At 39.9% G+C, this 15,845-nt stretch overlaps 1 protein-coding gene across 2 annotated transcripts in view; it reads left to right on the top strand.

The window, feature by feature from the left end:
• Positions 1-15,845, top strand: part of cnnm2b (cyclin and CBS domain divalent metal cation transport mediator 2b) — a 47,405-nt gene that overhangs the window by 15,760 nt on the left and 15,800 nt on the right. For both annotated transcript variants that reach the window (XM_085161422.1, XM_085161421.1), the window contains exon 2: positions 11,952-12,095. In XM_085161422.1, the coding sequence (XP_085017548.1) occupies positions 11,952-12,095 (144 nt within the window). The remainder of the gene's footprint in view (positions 1-11,951; positions 12,096-15,845) is intronic.

Genomic DNA, 15,845 nt, shown 5'->3' with positions numbered 1-15,845 from the left:
ATTATTTAATATTTAGCATTTTATCACTCACTCAGATTCCAGTCAGATAGGCCGAGAGAACAGTCAGTGATTTTTTTTGGGGCACCAGTGGTTACAATGGAAAATGTTACTATTTGACCATTTGGCAACTGGTTCTTGTTGGTTGTCATTAGGTATTTGCTTGAGAAAACCTCTTTGTGATTGCTTTGGTCACTAGCGAATTGTCACCTTTGCCTGTAGTTTACATAGTCTTGTCTACAAACTTTCATTGGCTGCCAGCCAAGCAGTTGTAAAACGTGAAAAGGTGCAACGCAAACTGTAATAAAAAAATCTTCCCCTCCAGAGTAAATGTTGTAACTCAGTGTTGCAAAATGATGTTTCGAAAGGTGCAGCTTTTACTTTGAAAGCCGACAGTCTCTGGTTCCAGTTTGTGTTGCACTTATCACAGTTTCACTATCATTCTTAAGAAGTAGTTGACTAGTGTTTGCAAACAAGTCTGTGTCTTCTGCTAGAAACCTGAACAATCGCCCAGAGGATTTTAGTGCAGCAGTGTATGCCTCCAACAACCAGTCCAGTAAAAGATTTTTCCCCTGGTAACTGGTGGTTAGTGGTCTAACCATGTTCTAGACGAGGGGTCTCAAACTCCAGTCCTCGAGGGTCCTCGAAAGTCCTGCAACTTTTCCATATCTCCCTGCTGCAACACACCTGAATAAAATGAGTAGGTCATTAGCAAGACTCTAGAATTTGACGGCATGCTGAAGTGCCAACCCCTAACCCTACTCAAGTAAATGTAAGTGTTTGGAAAAATGTACTTCTAAAAGTACTTTTATTGGACCATGTTCATTTACTCATAAGCTGCTGTAACATGAATCAAATGGTTGAATTGCCATCTCAGCATGCAGTCAAGTTCTATAGTCTTGCTAATGACCTACTAATTTTAATCAGGGGTGTTGCAGCAGGGACACATGGAAAAATCTGCAGGACACCAGCCCTCGAGGACTGGAGTGTGAGACCCCTGTTCTAGACCCATGTGAATGGGCCTCCAGGAATTGATTTCACTATTGGTGGTTATGACTACAACCCAGAAACCATCCGCGATCTGGGAGTACACATTTTTCCCTCACAATCCTTAGTTTGTCAGATTGTTGGTAACTGGTCTATAGACCTGTGTGGCTGGTGCCTTATTCAGTTGACCCTATAGGATTAAATGTCTAGCATCATATAGTTAGTGGTCATGTGGCTGCAGAACCTGAACATATAGTCGATTCTTGGACTTTGTTGTTATGCTTTGCTGATGAGCACTGCCATGTTTTGAGCTTGTGGCCTTTTTTTCTTTTGTACCATTAACACAATATGACTGGGAGGTACGGTGCAGTGGTACACCACCACTGTTGGCACTGTAGCCTCACAGAAAGGGAGGTCTTCAGTCTGAATCTGCCAGCTGTCAGGAGCTTTTCTGTATGGAGATTGCGTGCTCTCTCCGGGTACTCCAGCTTCCTCCCATATTTCAAAAACAAGCTTGTTAGGTTAATTGGTGATTCTAAGTTGTCTGTAGGAGAGAATATAAGGGTGAATGCTTGCCTCTCTGTGGCAATCTGTCTAGGCTGCCTCTCCAACATGACAGTTATGACAGGCTCCAGCCCTCCTCCGACCCCAACTTGGAAAAGCAGTTAAGAAGATAAATGGATATTCTTGGCCCAAACATTTAAATAAAAGCACTTCAAATGTGGAAAAACTATGGAGACATGATAAAAGCTATTTATGTGTTCGGTGTCATGATGTATGGTAGCCTACCATACACCATGAAATAAGTCATTTTTAAACTATATAATATTTAAACAGGAGTGAAAAACTCAGATGCTAAAATCACTTGACTGGAGTTCATGTTTACATATTTGTTTATGCAGCAAAGTTTGAGAATCATCACTGATGATTCTGTGGAGGTAAGAAACATGGGGACCCGGGACGTTTTTGCAGGTTCTGTGTTTTCCTTCACATTCTTAAAGCTTATTGCAGAAAGAACAGGAGCTTTTTTTTATTCAGTACTTAGCTCATTGTAGCTTTAAGGATTTTGCCCTGTGGCTAATTGTTTTTATTGAGGCATTAATTAGGAGTTTTAAAGCTCTGAGTACTCCATGCCAAGAAATGTGTGTTTTTATGCGTTTGACTAACTTGCTCTTTCTGTGTTAAAAATGAAGAGTGCATCTGATGATTCGACTGCTGGTGTGGCAATGGAACAAATTGATTCATTATTTTGATATTAATTTTTAAAAGTTTAGCAATTTTTAACAGACATTTGATAAGTAGTCTAATAAAGTTACTGTGATTGCTCTAAACATGTTAGAGATTTATTGCATTATTGCATTGTCACATTACTGTATATACAAAGTATAAAAGTTGTAGAAGAAATAGATTGAAAATTGAATGTAGTTCAAAAACAAAATACTACAGCAAATGATCTTTATCACACAGCCACCATTTGATTATTTAATTCTCTAATATGTTGATACTTACTGATCAGGTCTTGGTATTAACATGCTATTAACTTTCTATGTAAAGACAATTTTTCGCTCAGAAATGACCACAAAAATAATACAAAATAGTTTTTCTTTCATTTTTGCTTTTTTAAGACACCCTCAGTCCTCGTCATCCTTGTGCGATGTGCTAACCATTCAGCAGTTGCAACACTCACATAACAGAGCAGCACCTGACCGCAGACTCATTCATTTATCCGCACTGGTTTCCCATTGATGCCTCTCCTTATGACTGAGGCCCAGAGGAATCTCCACCCAGGGGACCTTTCAACAACAAACGCAGCCAGCTATGACAGCAAGCTGCTTCTCTGAATGAACAACAATGTCATTCCAGCAGTGTGTGTGTGGCTGTCCTGTAATTGTGTATGTGTGTGTGTAGTCAAACACCACTGGCTAGTAGCAGCAGAATGATCTTGTGACCAAGGCCACTTAGTGACGCTTTGGAGCTGGAAGTGGACTTAACTTTTGTCCATTGATTGATTTGTCCATGCTATTGCTTCGTTAGAAGACCTACCAGTGCATCAATGACTGAACACAAACGCTGAAATAGTTGTTTTTACCTAGAAATAAGTCTGTTTTAAGGTGCATTTCCACTTTGTCTCAATTCAGTAGCTTGGTAAACAATGTCACTGAGTGTATCAAGATTATTAGTTGTGAACAGGACAATATCTCTAAATTCCAGGCTGAAATATCTCAGATCTTGTGAAAGGCAATTTAAATAACCGGCATTTAAAATAGGAAGGCGTCTATTTCAGTCTTTGCACTCGTTTGATCATATATTTGGTGTCCGCAACAGAATAACTGTTTTGTTTTGCTGTTAAAATAATGCTAAACAGTAAAAATAGTAATTATAGTGAGTTTGTGTTCACATGCAGTTGTATATTTGTCCATGCAAATGAATATTAGGTCTGTTTCTCAACTGTTTAGTTGATTGACTGGTGAATTACAGGGTAAGTGAGTCAATCAGTGAGTCAATTGTTCAGGCCAGTGTTCATCTCTGTCCAAGTGACCCTGATTGTTTATATTTGTGACAGCTATGGACCTGAATGTGCATACTTAAGATTAGGATTGTTTGGGAAATGATTATTGTTTTTAAAATCTGAGCTGTGTTTCTCCTCATTTCCCCCACAGTTTCTTACAACATCACCCATTTGGGAGTTGATCAGTGATCAAAGTCAAAGCAGTTTGTTTTGTTAGTGAGAAAGCAAAGCATGCCTCATCCGGTGATAAATTTTCCAAATATCACATGTGCTGATGAGTATCTATGAAGGTTATTGTTATTAATTAAAAGAAACATGGGGTTAGTTGTAAGTTAAAAGGGTTGGTATAGTGAGCAAGGTCTTGTTTAGTAAAGAGGAAATCCCAAAAATGGTTAGCATGGAGCTTCGGAGCAGAGTTGTCCTTCTCACCCCTGAAGAAGAAAGCAGAATGTGGTTTTGTACTGTGAGCAGGCCCAGATGTTCCCAATAACTGGTGAACTGACCACCTACTTGGCATCTGCAACACAAAACACAGAGACAGAAACTACTATATCAGTATATCTAAAATGAGGATTTTTACGTATTTGTTTTGAAAAATATCTCTGTTAACATGAAAATGAAAAAAAAGAAAACACCTCAAGCGCTGTCAAGTGCATGCCAGAGCAACAGACGGCGATATATACCGATATACCACCATCTTTTCTAATGTAAAAAAATGTTGGCCAGTCAAAGCCAATAATATTAAAAGCGCACACCTTTGTAAGACAAAAATCAGTTTTTCTATTCCACATGTCAGTGCAGAAACTGAAAATCTTCACCTTTGAAGGAGTTTTTCAAAAGTTCTGTTTTCAGTTATCTAAAACAGCATTTTTGTGTGGACAAAAGGCTAAAGCAGATAGAAAAAGCTAAAACCAAAATACCAATGTACAGCGTGGGCCATTTATATGGATACACCGTAATAACATGGGAATGGTTGGTGATATTAAAGTCCTGTTTGTAGCACATTAGTATATGTGAGGGGGCAAACTCCTCAAGATGGGTGGTGACCATGGCGGCCATTTAGAGGTCGGCCATCTTGGATATAACTTTTGTTTTTTCAATAGGAAGAGGGCGATGTGACACATCAAACTTATTGTTAATGTCACAAGAAAAACAATGGTGTGCTTGGTTTCAACGTAACTTTATTCTTTCATGAGTTACTTACAAGTTTCTCTTTGTTCACAGCCATTGACATGTCGAAGAGGTCACCACCCATCTTGAGGAGTTTGCCCCTCACATATACTAATGTGCCACAGACAGGACTTTAATATCACCAACCATTCCCATTTTGTTACGATGTATCCATATAAATGGCCCACCCTGTATATGGAGACAGGGCTAAAGACAGCTCACCAGTGTAGCAACCAAAGGATGCAAGAACTTTGTGATATCACACAAGCTGATTTGTTGCTTTAATTTCCTGTCAGGAGAGACATTCAGAGGTGATATCTGAATATTATCTTTGTAAAATTTAAAAAATTGTGCTTTTTCATAGCTTTGTGATATTTCATTGAGGGATACAGTATATGTATACAATGCTATTTGGTGGAGAGGGACTTACAAGATGAGTCATTGTAGCAATGTATGTGTGTGATCGTACAAGTAAGAGATTAGCTTACTTGGCTATGTGTATATATATATATATATATATATATATATATATATATATATATATCCTCTACCAGAGGTCTGGGAGCTTGAGGGTCCTGTGGAGTATCTTAGCTGTTCCTAGGACTGCGCTATTCTGGACAGAGATCTCGGATGTTGTTCCTGGGATCGCCTAGCTTGGGAGTCACTGCACTTAGTGCTCCGATTACCACTGGACCCACCGTCACCTTCACCCTCCACATCTTCTCCAGCTTTTCTCTGAGCCCTTGGTACTTCTCAAGCTTCTCATGTTCCTTCCTCCTGATGTTGCTGTCATTCGGAACCGCTACATCGATCACTACAGCTGTCTTCTTCTGTTTGTCTGCCAACACTATGTCCAGTTGGTTAGCCACCACCATTTTGTCCGTCTGTATCTGGAAGTCCCACAGGATCTTAGCTCTGCAATCTCCACCACCCTAGGGGGTGCCTCCCATTTAGATTTTCAATCCCCTCAATTCTGACTACCCTCTTTTCATTATCATCCAAGTACACTTCTCTAGTCCGAATGACGTTCCCATGTTATTGCTGTATATCCTGGTGGTGTGGATCAGTGAATCGATGTCTCGTTCACTCTTGGCATACAGCTTGATGTCATCCATGTAGAGGAGGTGGCTGATGATTGCTCCATTCCGTAGTCGGTATCAGTAGCCAGTCTTGTCAGTGATCTCACTGAGGGGGTTCAGGCCTATGCAGAAGAGCAGTGGGAACAGTACAGCTTGCTATACTTCTTAGGCACCTTCTTCATCATGCCTTTCTGCAGCTCCGATAGTTGGCTAACCTCCCTCTGTGCTACCTTGAGCTTGGCCTCTAGTCTCCTCCTCCATGGAGGGTATTACTCCTTGTGGCTGTTCAACTTGTAAACAAAAACATAAACATATATATATATATATATATATATATATATAGCATCTATCAGAGCACTACGTAAATGGTAAATGCCCTGTATTTGTATAGCGCTTTACTAGTCCCTAAGGACCCCAAAGCGCTTTACACAACCAGTCATCCACCCATTCACACACTGGTGATGGCAAGCTACATTGTAGCCACAGCCACCCTGGGGCACACTGACAGAGGCAAGGCTGCCAGACACTGGCACCACCAGGCCCTCTGACCACCACCAGTAGGCAACGGGTGAAGTGTCTTGCCTAAGGACACTTGAGGACACAATGGCCAATGGCCAGGCCCTCTGACCACCACCAGTAGGCAACGGGTGAAGTGTCTTGCCTAAGGACACTTGAGGACACAATGGCCGAGACTGTCCAAGCCGGGGCTCGAACCGGCAACCTTCCGATTACAAGGCAAACTCCCAACTCTTGAGCCACAGTCGCCCTACGTAACTACATTTAGTACAAGCACATTTAGGTAAAAGCACATAACAGCATTACAACCCTGTCTAATGAACGTAGCCTGATACACAGCCAGATCATGATATTGTTGTGTCAGTTGATACCATCTACTCAAGGATATTTAGTTAATTAAAGGAACAGTCGAAATGAATTAAGCACTCTTGGTTGACCTAATCGCTGTATCATTTTTGTAAATACCCTTCAGCAAACTGCATGCACATTATAAAGTTTGCTCAGGATCAATAAAGGTGCAAATAACCCTTGTGTGATTTATTAAAGTGAAGTTGACGGAGCCTAGAGCAGCAGTTGCTCTGCCCCTTTAAGTAACCAATTAAGGATCATTTGTTTCCTTATTTATATTAATCTTATAAATGCCTCAGCAGGCATTTCATGTATCTGTTTTATCTGTAAATTCCATTTCTGTCTCCAGATAATACAGGCCACAAGGTGACACTATTTTATTCTGTGTGTATTCAGTCTGAATGTTTGTGTAAATAAAGAAGCTGTAAATAGCTGACATGTTACCAGGGTAAAGTTTTTATCCATGTCAATGGAAAAATGGGTGAGAATAGCCTGAAACTCTGCTCCTTTTTTTCACAGGAGGTAGATTTAGAAGAAAGACCATCCAACAAGTTCCCATCACCCTAACGTTGCACTATATTTGTCAGGGCTCAAATATTTGGAAAAACAGGGGGAGAGCGAGACAGGGAGGGGGGCAGTGATGAGTGTCCACAACAGATACTGACCCCTCATACTCCCACCCCAAGTCTCTGAGCCTCACGTGCCTATTTATAGGGGCATATTGCGCTATGGAAAAATATGACAAAGCTGCATTCCATAAATAAGATGGGAATGGTGGAAAAGAGCACATGGCTTAGTCTCTGAAGGCCTAAATGGAGGTTCTCAGGCTTGGCTTTGGGGTATGGATGGATAGATGGATGGTTTATTGGTTTGGCTTGGTACAGTTATCAAGAGTTGGAGCGCTTTTAATTTGGATCTTTGTCAAACTACATAGGAAAACAGGCCCATTAAGAATATTACTTCCTGAATTATTGCAACCCCAATTTAGATTTTTCAAAGGTTCTTTTATTATGGTGACTGGCATTTTGGTGACTGGTTGACTGACTTTGGGGAACCAATGACTTTCCCTTTAGTGCCTCCATTTTTTCTGCCTTTAATTACATCACATCACATTGTTCTGGCTGAAGCTTTGGTCTGATATCACTTAGAATACTTAGATTAAAAAACCTAATGCACAAAATACTCTTGTTCAAAAATCAGTTTGGTTAGGTGACAAATACAAGCACTACAACGTTTTTTTATGACAGGTTATAATCAGTTAAAGGTTATAAATTCTGTTTACATGTGAATAAAAAGTTGCAGTGTTACCATGAATGGAACCATATACCCTATCTTTAACTAACTAGAGTCACTTTCTGCTTCTCTCGGTACACACACAAATACACACACACATATGTGTTTGCACAGTAGTGCCATCCCAGTTATTTTGTCTCACTGTCCCACAGATGAGTGCATACTTTCCAGTTTCCCACAAAGACAAAATAACACACAAACAAGAGGAAAAAAATGCAGCTTCTGTGTTCCATAAATATATTACGAGACAATGACAGCCTGTTTATTTATAGCTGCTTCGCTACCGTAGAAGCAGTGTTTTTTTGGTTTTTTTTGTTTTAAAAGGAGGGAGTGGAGGTAGAGAGTAGAAGCTAACACTCTGGACCTTCTGGAGCCTGGAACTTGGCAGCGGGCCTCAGGGAGAGTGTGTCCTTGTTAAGGCCAGTCGTCTAGGGTCCTATAACCCACCACTGCTGCCTGACATCTGGGGCTATCTAGCTGGGATGAGGCTGAATGCATGCTGGGTAGTCCAGCGCACAGGCACACTGCAAACAGCAGGGTCAAGGGTCAATTCACTTTCAGTTTCATCTATTAAGGAAGCCTGTTGAGAACTACAACACAATTATTACAGTTATTCAGTGCTATGTTTGAACATTTCTGAGAAATGTCAGTAGCCCTGTAAATTACAGTTTCGGTTTATATTTGTAATTGGGTGAACTGAAGTAAAAAGTACACAGCGGATTATTTTGTTTTCCTTAACAACAAAGCAGTAGAGGTGCACTACCAGGAAGTGCTTAATCCTCTTGAGTAGACAGTTTAGCTGTTGTTTAATACACTGGCAGCATAAGGAGAAGGATGTACATCAAAAGCTCTGCTCCACAGGGCCGTACTGAGGTCACGCACCCACCCTCAAATCCCATGGAAATTTTCCAGTGTTTAATTGACTCAGCTCTTAAATACAGTTTGTTTAAAGAAAAAAAAGAAGAAAAAAATGAGTTTTCCAGAGTTTAGAAGAGCATTCATTCATTCCGTATTTCCTAATTGTGCTCGGCCTAGAATATTTAAATAAAAAAGTGTAGCTCTGTCAGGAACTTTAGACCAGCTACACAAGCTAAACGTTAACATCAATGATGATGCTAAGTCATGTAGTTATAACTAATACCACGGTTGTCATTTTGTCTGTGTGCCACCAGCACATTTATCACAAGCAAAGAGTAATGCTGAGGCTAATTGGTCACAGATTTTGATAGGCACTCTTGTCACTTATCCATGGCAATCTATCTGGTAGTTGTTGAACAATTCACTCAGACTATGGGGGGAAAGTCAGTAGATCATCAAAGTGACTATAAATCCAAACTGAACTTTTAAACCAATCCATCAAGTACTGGAAGATCATCCACTAGTGATGAAAACTCATAACAGCCGTTTCATGAACTGAAGATATTCAGAAAAAGGTGAAATAAAGTGGACCCATGGTTTTAGAGCTGCAACATATTCTGTCAGTGCATATCCTTTATTTATAATTGGCCTAATGACACATAAAACATCCAGTATAGTAACAAGAGAAAATTATTGGGTGTATCATTTTCTTATGCCCTCTGTTATATGATAGACTCAACAAAATGTTGAGTCTCCTTATATATCAGTCCATGGGACAGACTATAAACTTTGCATAAACATGCTTCTCGCTGTCATCTTGGCTTCCCACTAAGTTTCATCCTTATGTTATTTTTAAGTAATGCCGCTTACTGCCTCTGCTGAAACCCTTACAACAGAGTCATCAAGTCCTTTGGTGCTTTTGGGATACCAATGGCTGAAATTACAGATGTGCAAAGATGTTAAGGTAACCTCTGTAGAAAGAGTAGACTATGTGACTATTTATGAGGTCTGGTAGTAGTAATTTGTAATTTGCCCCTCTTTGGTTATGTATGTGTGGATGAACATGATTTTATTTTGCAATTTAGGAAATATTTTGACATAAAACGTCCTCCTACTCACTTTGACAAATGTTAGAGCATGTCCTGTGCATGTCATGTTCATCCTCAGGTTAAGCCAGTTCTTCCCATAAACACGATAAAAGGTTAACAAGGTAACATAAACAGTATATTTAATCGCAAACTGCGTCCCCATACAACATAAGTAATGATAATGATTAATGTTAATAAATAACATTTCACAGTATTCACCCAGTTACTACGTTACTCGTGCAGCTGAAATACATGCGAGTCTTAAAAAAAAATGCATAAGTAAGAAAACTTTTCCCCGAAGAAAGTCGGAAAAGCCTGAATAGGAGCATTTCTTTCTCCAAATCTAGTATTTGTTTTATAAACATGAATGGTCTATTTGCAGTTACCCATGCCATATGCAGTAATGGCATGTGTAATTGCAAATGTAAAACCTATAAGCAGAAGGTGGTTTCAAACTTTGCTGTGATAACAAGCTGGATGTTTCTTCTCTTGGAAAAACAGAAATCTTTTTGACTTTTCAGATATGTAAAAAAAATGTTTTTCATTTTCAGTTTTAAATGCAGCAGCAAACTGTTTTTGTTTTGTTTTTTTTACTGACAATGGTTTGTTAATTTCATTTTAAACTCTATGGTGTAAAGACAGAACATGTTTTATTACTATACAAACCTAAACTTGTGTTCATTAACATGAGTGAAGTGGATGCCATTAGCGAGAAAAAAAGCGAGCATTGATCAATTTCCCTCTGCAGTGCTGTGCTGTGCTAGCCACTCCATTTCTCTTTCCCTCCCTGGGCAGTTTAGAATAAGTGCATGCTCAAGGACTACAGAGGTCTGATTGCTTTAACCCATGAGGTGCCATTTGTGTTTGTCTCAGTAAAAAAGCACTATGCTGAAGATATCATTTGTATGTTTTTTTGACACTTGGGTGCTATGATTTTCTAAGGGCTTCTACTTTCAGGCTCTTTGTATTAGTGGATTTATGTCCTTACATTATTAATACCTCTCTTAAGGGATCTTACGCTGCCAGCGTGTTAGGTGTAACCTGAGTATCTTTCTTGAAAGCATCAATTCTCCATCTAGCACTCACAACATTCTCACTTTCAGGTTCTAGCTACTGAACATTGTTGTGCTGTCATACTGTTGCGAGGAAGCAGCGAGATGCTGTGCAGTATAACTCTGTTGGTCTTTAGCTCAGACATCTTTTCAGTCCGTGCTTGCCTGCGTCGAAGCAGTAAAAATGAGCTGAAACAGCAACTGAGACCAGACCCTGTGATGTACCTGTAAAATAAACATACTCCTTTGTGCACACAGACGCTCCTGACACACGTGCATGCACACGTACGCAGAAGCACTCTGACGTCCTCCATGTTTTTATACCCAGGTGTATCTGCATGCAAACGGCCCATTCCGAGACAATCTGATCACACAGCGGAGGTTCGCCCGGTCTGTTCCTTTGCTTGGTGAGAATATCGCCAGGGCGGAATGGAAACTTCATTTTGCAGGGGCTAATATTAGCCTAGGCCTCTGGAAAATTCCTTTTAAATGATCACAAGCTGAGAAAAGTCAAAGAATTTGTTTAGTGTTTTGCCTGACAGTCGTCTCTGCATACACGGCAGTTTGTTTCTTTTTTTTCAGATGTTACAGCACACAGGAGGGTCCTGGGAACACAGATGTGGAAGGAAGGAGGGCAAAAGGGGTTCATATGATGAAATTTAGGATTGTTTGATTGTCTGTCTTGGTCTGGATTACTTATTCCTGGCACTGATAACAGTTTAACCCTCACATTAGCAAGCACTGTATCCCTGGGTACAACAGTCATGCCTTCAAATCGCTTTGCATCACCTGCTCTTTGTGTGATTTTGAATACCCATAATCCCTGCTACCCTGCTACCTAACTTATAATTCCTCTTTGCTATACAGAAAAACTTAAACTATATAAAACATTTATCCATGATACACCTCAGATTGGTACATTAGACATGTTTACTCCCGCCTGTTTCTTCTCTTTTATAACCAAGCTCACTGTGTGAACCACGTTTAACCGTCTATAACATATGACTCCAACTTTATGACCTGTGTATGTGCATGTGTGTGTATGATTTGCTAGGAAAATCCCACCTGGCCATAGTTCAGAGGGTGAACAATGAAGGTGAGGGAGACCCTTTCTACGAAGTTCTGGGTATTGTCACCCTGGAGGACGTTATTGAAGAAATCATCAAATCAGAGATCCTCGACGAGACTGACCTATACAGTAGGTTCCCCTCTTTAAACTCAACTTTACAACAGATACAATAAGTTTATGAAAAACAAAACAGATGATAAAATCCCTGAGAATTACCACGCTCCATGTCTCTTAACAGCATTTTTGCATCTTTCAGCCAATCATTTTAATCTCAAATCAAAAGCACTATTTCAAGATGCAACAGGCAGCTGTTGTCATTGCTCTTTGTCACTCTGACTTGGTGTCCACAAACTCTGGAGAAAGTTAAATGTTCAAGTTTCTAACTATGTATATCTGCTGTTTGGTGCCTTGTGGGTACTGTGGGGTAGAGCCAGTTTGTGCAGTTTTTGGTTCACACTAATGAGTGCAGCGGGACTGAATCAAAGCAGTAAAGCTGGCTGCCAGAAATGCAAAACATTGGGCTAAAAACATCTCTGCAGAGCTGAAGTGATAATGCTCTATGGGTTCATGCCTATAAATGACAACTTTATCATTATGCAGATAATGGTAGCTTCAAACTTCTGTTCAAGAATACATTTTTGAGATGATGTGTTAATTGGAGTTTGTTGGAAATTGAGTTGTTTTGAGAATGCTACTCTTGGTGAACATTTTATTTACTCTTAATTTACACCAAGTCATAAAGATCTACTTTATGTTTTTCTACTGAGAAGATTGTCTTGTTTGTGTGGTGCACCCAACATTTAATTTTTTTTCCACAAGCAGAGATTATTTTCAAAAGATTTATATAAAGAGTTTCTTAACATGACTCTTATTTATTATTTATATTTGACGCTCTAAAGCATCTGCTAAGTTTATTTAGCATCTGAAACAATCCATTTTAGCTCCTCTGATTGGCTGCCTCTTACAAGCAGAAGATTTAAACATCAGGTGTATCTATCTATCTATCTATCTATCTATCTATCTATCTATCTATCTATCTATCTATCTATCTATCTATCTAAGTGTTGGGGAGTAACGGATTACATGTACTAGCGTTACGTATTTAAAATACAAAATATGAGTAACTGTATTCCGTTACAGTTACTGTTTAAAGGGTGGTATTCAGAATACAGTGACTTTGTTGAAATAAATGGATTACACGGCGGTCTTTTCCTGTTTCATATGTTAGGCTTTGCCATCTATTTTTGGTAATTCCACTCCAGTGGAAACCCAAACAAAACACGCATTAGGGGCTCTAGTGCCTGTGCCCTAATCCCGTGGCCCATGTCAAACCTAGTTGCGGCCTGCATAATGACGTGAAGAAATATTTTTTCAATTATTCACAAAAATGATTTAATATGAAGGCAATAGGCAGAATGTAGCCTCGTGGGCAGTGTAGTCCGTGCTGCAGGGAGAATGGACTGCCATACCTGTGTGTGTGTGAGCACGAGGAAGGGAGAAAAAGGAGAATGGAAAGTCCGAGTTGTCACCGAGCAGAATCGGGAGATGGAAGCATTTAAATGTAATAATAACCACTGCAGCCAAAAAGAGTGCCTGACGAGCCCAGTTGTAAGTAAGCTGTTAAGACTCGACTGTACACTGTGTTCTGTTTTCCTCCGAAACAATAAGTTCCGTTGGGGTGTTGCCTTTCAACGCCTCTCTCTGTCTCTCGCTAGCAAAGTTGACCCAGACAAGTTAAGGGTAGCTAGTTTTCGGCTTCGAGCCCGCCAGAGGTCTCTTTATTACGGCTCGGAGCCGCAAACCTGTTTTATATACGCGCGGAATAGTTTTCTATACGAGATCGCTGTAAAAAGTGCGGCCTTACCTAATGTCAACCCTACTGTTACTCATTTTGTATTAAGATTTAAAAATCTAGTTGGTATTGGTATGGCAAGTAACCTTCAATAATAGTAATAAATCACACAGCAATAGTAAATTCATATAGTTATAAAAAGCATGATAATATACAGTGGCTTGCAAAAGTATTTGGCCCCCTTGAACTTTCCCACATTTTGTCACATTACAGCCACAAACATGAATCAATTTTATTGGAATTCCACGTGAAAGACCAACACAAAGTGGTGTACACGTGAGAAGTGGAACGAAAATCCTACATGATTCCAAACATTTTTTACAAATAAATAACTGCAAAGTGGTGTGTGCGTAATTATTCAGCCCCCTTTGGTCTGAGTGCAGTCAGTTGCCCATAGACATTGCCGGATGAGTGCTAATGACTAAATAGAGAGCACCTGTGTGTAATCTAACGTCAGTACAAAAACAGCTGCTCTGTGATGGCCTCAGAGGTTGTCTAAGAGAATATTGGGAGCAACAACACCATGAAGTCCAAAGAACACAGCAGACAGGTCAGGGATAAAGTTATTGAGAAATTTAAAACAGGCTTAGGCTACAAAAACATTTCCCAAGCCTTGAACATCCCACGGAGCACTGTTCAAGCAATCATTCAGAAATGGAAGGAGTATGGCACAGCTGTAAACCTACTAAGACAAGGCCGTCCACCTAAACTCACAGGCCGTACAAGGAGAGCGCTGATCAGAAATGCAGCCAAGAGGCCCATGGTGACTCTGGATGAGCTGCAGAGATCTACAGCTCAGAGAAAACCTCTTGGAGTCTGCAAAAGACTTGAGACTGGGGTGGAGGTTCACCTTCCAGCAGGACAATGACCCTAAACATAAAGCCAGGGCAACAATGGAATGGTTTAAAACAAAACATATCCATGTGTTAGAATGGCCCAGTCAAAGTCCAGATCTAAATCCAATCGAGAATCTGTGGCAAGATCTGAAAACTGCTGTTCACAAACACTGCCCATCTAATCTGACTGAGCTGGAGCTATTTTGCAAAGAAGAATGGGCAAGGATTTCAGTCTCTAGATGTGCAAACCTGGTAGATACATACCCTAAAAGACTGGCAGCTGTAATTGCAGCAAAAGGTGGTTCTACAAAGTATTGACTCGGGGGGCTGAATAATTACGTACACCCCACTTTTCAGTTATTTATTTGTTAAAATTTGTTTGGAATCATGTATGATTTTCATTCCACTTCTCACGTGTACACCACTTTGTATTGGTCTTTCACGTGGAATACCAATACAATTGATTCATGTTTGTGGCTGTAATGTGACAAAATGTGGAAAAGTTCAAGGGGGCCGAATACTTTTGCAAGCCACTGTATTAAGTAATCCAAAGTATTCAGAATACGTTACTGTCATTGTGTAATGTAACGGAATACGTTACAAAATACATTTTAAAAGTAACCTTCCCAACACTATCTATCTGATCTCCTGCTGAATTTGTAAGTTTATTTAATTTATAAAGAAATGAAAAGTCTCTAATTTCTATTGCAGTTTAAATTTTATTGGAGTGAAATAAGATTACCAGGCAAACTATGATTTTTGTTTCTTGTAGTTAGTCACCAGGTTTACACACATCTCATGAAGGATTTTGGCTCTCACCTCTTTACAGAAACTCTAAATCCTATTGGCTGCCCTTTGGCAATTTGAAGCTTCAGCTCCCTTTCACGGATTTTCTATAGACTGAGGTCTAGAAGCTGGCAAGTCCATTCCATGACTTTAATGTGCTTCTTGAACCACTCCTTTGTTGTCCTGGAAGTATGTTGTGGGTTGTCATGCTAGAAGACATATCAATGACCTCAGTGTTCTGGCTAAGGGAAAGTGGTTCTCCTCCAATATTTTATGATACATGGCCCATTCCATTGGCCCCTCAATTACTCCAAGTCATCCTGTACCCTTAGAAAAACAGCTCCAAAGCATAATCTTTCCATGTCCTTGCTTGACTTGGGGGATGGTGTTCTTTGGTTCATTCTC

The sequence above is a fragment of the Neolamprologus multifasciatus genome, chromosome 6 (genome assembly GCF_963576455.1).
Source record: "Neolamprologus multifasciatus chromosome 6, fNeoMul1.2, whole genome shotgun sequence".
NCBI lineage: Eukaryota > Metazoa > Chordata > Actinopteri > Cichliformes > Cichlidae > Neolamprologus > Neolamprologus multifasciatus.
The sequence above is the reverse complement of the archived record's forward strand: the minus strand, read 5'-3'. Positions and strand labels throughout refer to the sequence as shown.